The sequence below is a fragment of the Coffea eugenioides genome, chromosome 3 (genome assembly GCF_003713205.1).
Source record: "Coffea eugenioides isolate CCC68of chromosome 3, Ceug_1.0, whole genome shotgun sequence".
Classification (NCBI taxonomy): Eukaryota; Viridiplantae; Streptophyta; class Magnoliopsida; order Gentianales; family Rubiaceae; genus Coffea; species Coffea eugenioides.
In genome coordinates, this window is record NC_040037.1 from 31698570 (window position 1) to 31703801 (window position 5232).

At 48.9% G+C, this 5232-nt stretch overlaps 1 protein-coding gene across 1 annotated transcript; it reads right to left on the bottom strand.

Moving 5' to 3' along the window:
- Positions 1-216: 216 nt before the first annotated feature.
- Positions 217-4234, bottom strand: LOC113766418. The gene is made up of 4 exons (XM_027310612.1): positions 3655-4234; positions 2640-3571; positions 2398-2495; positions 217-2332 (listed from the first exon to the last, which is right to left on the bottom strand). The coding sequence occupies exons 1-4, from the start codon at positions 4232-4234 to the stop codon at positions 217-219; spliced, it is 3726 nt and encodes a 1241-aa protein (XP_027166413.1).
- Positions 4235-5232: the final 998 nt, after the last annotated feature.

The window sequence follows — 5232 nt, forward strand, 5'->3', positions numbered from 1 at the left end:
AATATTATCTTGATTTTAGTGAATTGCCATTTGATTTTTAGTTGCCTATTTTATTTTATTTTTAATTGTCTTCTTGTTCTAATTGTTTTGGGTTTTTAATTATTGTTACATTGAGTTTAGTGAATTGCCGTTTTTTTTTTTTTTTTAATAAAATATGCTCTTTATTAATAAAATCGAAATTACAACCACAGCAGGCAGTACCCAAAATGGGCCATCCTACACTTGTCTCAGCCTAACACGTCTAATTGATGGCAATCCCAATCTGTTTAACCTAACCTCCCCCCGAGCCAACACGGGAAGATCCAGCTCACTATCATAAACTCTAACCAACTGTTGCGAATGAGAGACACCCACGTTGGACAAAATATCAGCAACCTTATTCGCCTCTCTGTAGCAGTGCACGAACCTAGCCTCCCCTACCAAGTGCCAAATTTGCTCCACTTCTCTCCTAATGTGCCAGGGGCAGTGATAGCGTCGTTTGAGGATTTCCGTTAGCAACAACGAATCAGACTGAATCACCCTGGGGCCAACTCCCTTTCCAAGACACAGCTGAATCCCCAATAAGGCGGCCAGCGTTTCAGCGCGAAGACTAGAACCCTCACCCAGGTAAGCCGAAAAAGCCACTAATACATGGCCACCGGAATCCCTAAGCACTCCACCTCCACCGCTCACTCCAGGGTTACCCTTAGCACAACCATCCGTATTAAGCGTCGTGCATCCATATCCCCCTGCCTCCCAGCGGACTATCTTGCACTCATACAAATACGGCGCTTGAGACACTCCCGTATAGAATACCTGGAAATTACTCCCTTGAACGGCCACCTTGAAATGGATCTCAAATGCCGCCTTCACATCCTGGAATACTGCACCACATATCTCCTTCGCCCGAACCCTTGCCCCATCGAACACCACTCGACACCTAGCCTTCCAGATGTTCCAACAAATAAATATCGGGGTAACAGAACAGATGAATCTCTGCTCGCCCGACGGAGCCAATGACATCCACCAGGCAAACAAATGTGACCTAATGCTAGAGCTATCACTAGCTATACGACATATACTCTGGAAGTAATTCCAGACCTCCAGTGCCAATTGTCCCGTGGAGAATACATGTTCCAGCGTCTCACCCGTTGCATCCACACAACAAAAACATTTTGACGCCAACTTGAAACCCATCTCACCTAGAACATTATCTAACGGTAAGCGCCGCATAAGCAAGCGTAGCATGAAAAAAGATACCTTCAACGGTATCCTAGCCTGCCATATACGGGACAACACCAGCGAGCTAGTGCGTCCCTGCCTTTCCTCCTGATACGCAGATGCCAAAGTGAATGCCCCCGACTTCGTAGGCATCCATACCACTTGGTCTGTCCCCCTCCCACTTGGAACCGGAGTTTTCATCACCAAATCCACAATGCCTGATGGAAGAATCTGCAACAAACGTCCACTGTCCCAGGCACCATTAGTCATAACATCTGCAAATGAACTGGCTGGCACCACTGGGGCTCTAAGGAAAAGACCTCCACTCCCCACCCAGTTGTCATACCAAAAGTCACAGCCCCCACCATTTAACAACCATAACATTGATAGTTCCATCTGGCGGCTCACATCAAGCATGCGCCTCCATGTTGCTGAAGCAGATTGAGCCCAACCCACCTGACATGGGTGAACCCCTTTGCAATACTTTGCCCTCATGAAGGATACCCACAAAGACGATCCTGTGCGCAAGATCCACCATAACTTACATGAGAAAGCCTTATATACGTCTCGGACCCGCCGAAATCCCGCGCCTCCCTCCTCCTCCGGATAACAAAGCTGGGACCACTTTATCCAATGATGCTTATTCAGCTCGCCAGACGATCCCCACAGGAAACTAGCGCATACCCGCTCAATAGCCTTAAAAACAGCCATCGGAATGACCGCAGCGGATAGAAGATGCGTCGGAATTGCCGAGAGCACATGCTTTATTAGCACTAACCTCCCCCCAGGTGACAAAAGCTTTGACCGCCAAGAAAGGATTCTTGCTGAGATGGAATGACACACCTCCCCAAAATACGCGGATTTATATCTGCCAACATAAAGCGGAAACCCCAGATACCGAACCGGGAACTGTTGCCTTGGAAAACCTGTAATACGCTCTATTACCCTTCGGCGAGAGAGACACACTGATGGGTGCACTAAATATCCACTTTTCTGGGCATTTACCAATTGACCAGATGCCCTTTGATACATCTCCAACACCTGTACAATGTCTTTTAAAGATCTGGCAGAGCCATTCGCAAATATAAGTACATCATCCGCAAAGGCTAGGTGAGTAACCGGAGGACATCCCCTGGGAACAGTGAACCCCAAGAATCCCGACTGCTAAGCTAGGCTATTAAGCCCTCGGGATAAGACCTCAGCTCCAATGACAAATAACGCTGGCGATAGCGGATCGCCCTGGCGGACGCCCCGACTCGATTTGAAAAATCCATACGATGCCCCATTGATAATGACTGAAAACCAAACGTTAGACAACAATCGCCACACCATGTCAATAAACCTTTCACCAAATCCAAACTTACGCAAAACGTTTACAGTGAAAGTCCAAGACACACGATCATACGCTTTTGCCATGTCAAGCTTTACCGCTACATTACCCCCCTAGACTTGTGTCTGATCCCCGACAGAAGCTCCTGGGCTAGGAGATAATTCTCTGTGATGTTTCTGCCCTTGACGAACCCTGTCTGCTGAGGAGATATAACCTTGGGCAGTATGGCTGCCAACCGATCAGCCAAAATCCTAGACAACACCTTATTGAAAAAATTACACAAACTAATCGGACGAAATTTAGAAAAATCCTGAGGGTTAGGCACTTTGGGAATTAGGACAATGGATGTAGAGGTCACAAAGCGAGGCAACTCTGCCCCACAAAAGAAGCTTAAAACAGCAGTATAAACATCTTGCGCAATAATGTCCCATGCAAATGTAAAAAATTGACCGGTGAAGCCATCTGGGCCTGCTGCACTATCCCCATCCATCTCAAACACCACCCGTTTCACCTCTTCAATCGTTGGACAAGCTTCAAGAGCCATCCTATCTGCCTGGGTAACAACATTTGGAATTAGATGGGCCCACTCTCTCGAAGTCCCCTCAACAGCAACCGAGAACATGTCCGTAAAGTATCTTACAGCCACAGCTGCTATCCCCTCATCATCCTCTACCCATGCACCATTCTCATTCTTCACTCTGTGGATCGCCCCCTGAGCTCTACGTTGCTGAACAGTTGCATGGAAAAATCTAGAATTCCTATCTCCGAAACGAAGCCACTTGACTCTAGCCTTCTGTCCCCAAAACTTCTCCTCATTCAAAAGTGCATTCCGTAGCTCAGCCTGGGCTTGATTCAGCTCGACCTGAGCCTCCGTAGAGGCATCCACCTCCGTGCGGTTCTCCGCAGCTAAAACCTTCTCCTCTGCCCTCCGAACATTCTCAAATACATTCCCAAGGACCCCCTTATTCCAATCTTGAATGGCCCTCCTAGTGACAGGAGCCTGGAGCAAAGAGCCCGCAAAGGTGCTCCAGGAGTCTCCTCCTGCCAGGCTTGACGAATTACATTCAGTAACCCAGGATTCGTCGTCCAAATGTTTAGGAAACGGAAGGCCCTGGGTTTATTACCCATGCGCGAAGAGAGTGAAATCTTGAGCGGCGCATGATCCGATGGGTGACGTGCCAGGTGGACCACCGCTAATGTTGGTGCTCCCTCAGCAAACCCACCATTGACGAGTACCCTGTCCAATCGCTTCCAGATTCTAGCCCGTCCTTGCCGATTATTGCACCAAGTGAAACTAGCCCCAGAGAAACCCGCATCAAAGACTTCGGCCTCCTCCATAAAGGATAGTAATTCCAATCCTTCAGAAGTAGTGAAAGGCCGACCTCCACGCTTCTCAATAGGATCCCCAATGACGTTAAAATCCCCACACACACACCATGCCATTGAATCAGGTTTATCCACCAATAAGTCCTGCCACATAGTCCTCCGCTCCTCCAAGGTGCATTTAGCGTGCACAAAGGAAAAACACAAGGGCCGGGTCAGCCAAGGATGCTGGACAGATATCGTTATGTGCTGTGAAGAATTACCAAGTACAGCACACACTATGGGGGTATTATAAAATACCCATATATCAGTCGATGAATTCACTACGACCGAATCAAAGGGTAACCTTATCTTAATCGAGTCAATTTGAGAAACATCCATTTTTGGCTCACATATAGCAACAAACTTAAAATCATGCAACCGAATCAATCTTATCAATCGGCGCAAGTTAGGGGGTTTGGCAACCCCTCGTATGTTCCAAAACAGACCATTAATCATGTGATAATCTTTGGAGAGCATTGTGAGAGTGTGTTACCGTCGATCGAAGTTGTCGATCGGATGGGACCAGACCTTTCTTTCTCGCCCGCTTACCACCATTGTCCATCACCCTGGATTGATCAATATGTAACCGGAGTAAAGTGTCCTCCCTACTCGAGCCGTCACCGACACCTCTCGCATCCTCTTGCTCCGTTGCCTCCTCATCCTCCCCCTCACTCACTGAACCTCTACTCCCACACAAAGGCAGATGCACCGTAATCTCCCCCACTGCTTGCATTACCTCTGCCACCGCATCATCCTTGCTAGATAAAATCTGTCCATCATCCACAGCCAGCAGAGCGCGCGTAGCAGTCTGCACATGCTGGCCACACCGCTTGGCCTTGCTACCACCGCCATCTACTCCCTCCTCCTGGGCAGTTTGCTGCCCATCAGCCGACCTGCCACCCGGAAGGCAGACAACCGGCCTTCCTTCGGCAACCAGGCCCTGCCCAGCTGCAAACTGCACAAATGCGTCCACCATTTGCACTCCACTACCGCTCGTTGAGTCCTCTGCCGTATCCTTGATCTCTATCAGCTTATTTCCACTTGGTGGCTCCGGCCTTCCTGCTGTGACCAACCCATGCTCAACCGTGCGCTGCACAAGTGCGGCCGAACCCACCACCCGCACATCACTGCTGCTAGTTAAGGCCTCCGCCGTATCCTTGGTCTCTGTCAAGTTATTTCCATTTGGAGGTTCCGCTGCATTAAGCGTGCTGGTATTGCCTGGTAACTCCGCTGTATGCTCCTTGGTGATATCTCGCTCCTTGACCCGATAAGCCTGTCGTGAATCCCTCATCCCATGCTGCTGCAGATTGGTCCTCTTCTCACCAACAGGTTTCAGA

Excerpts from the sequence above, each read along its gene's own strand:
- LOC113766418 (XM_027310612.1), bottom strand. The coding sequence starts at position 4,234 with ATGGATGTTTCTCAAATTGACTCGATTAAGATAAGGTTACCCTTTGAT. Across the intron at positions 3,572-3,654 it reads TTCACTCTCTTCGCGCATGG|GAGGAGACTCCTGGAGCACC; the intron begins GTAATAAACCCA and ends CAAGCCTGGCAG. Across the intron at positions 2,333-2,397 it reads TATTTGTCATTGGAGCTGAG|GGGATGTCCTCCGGTTACTC; the intron begins GTCTTATCCCGA and ends CACTGTTCCCAG.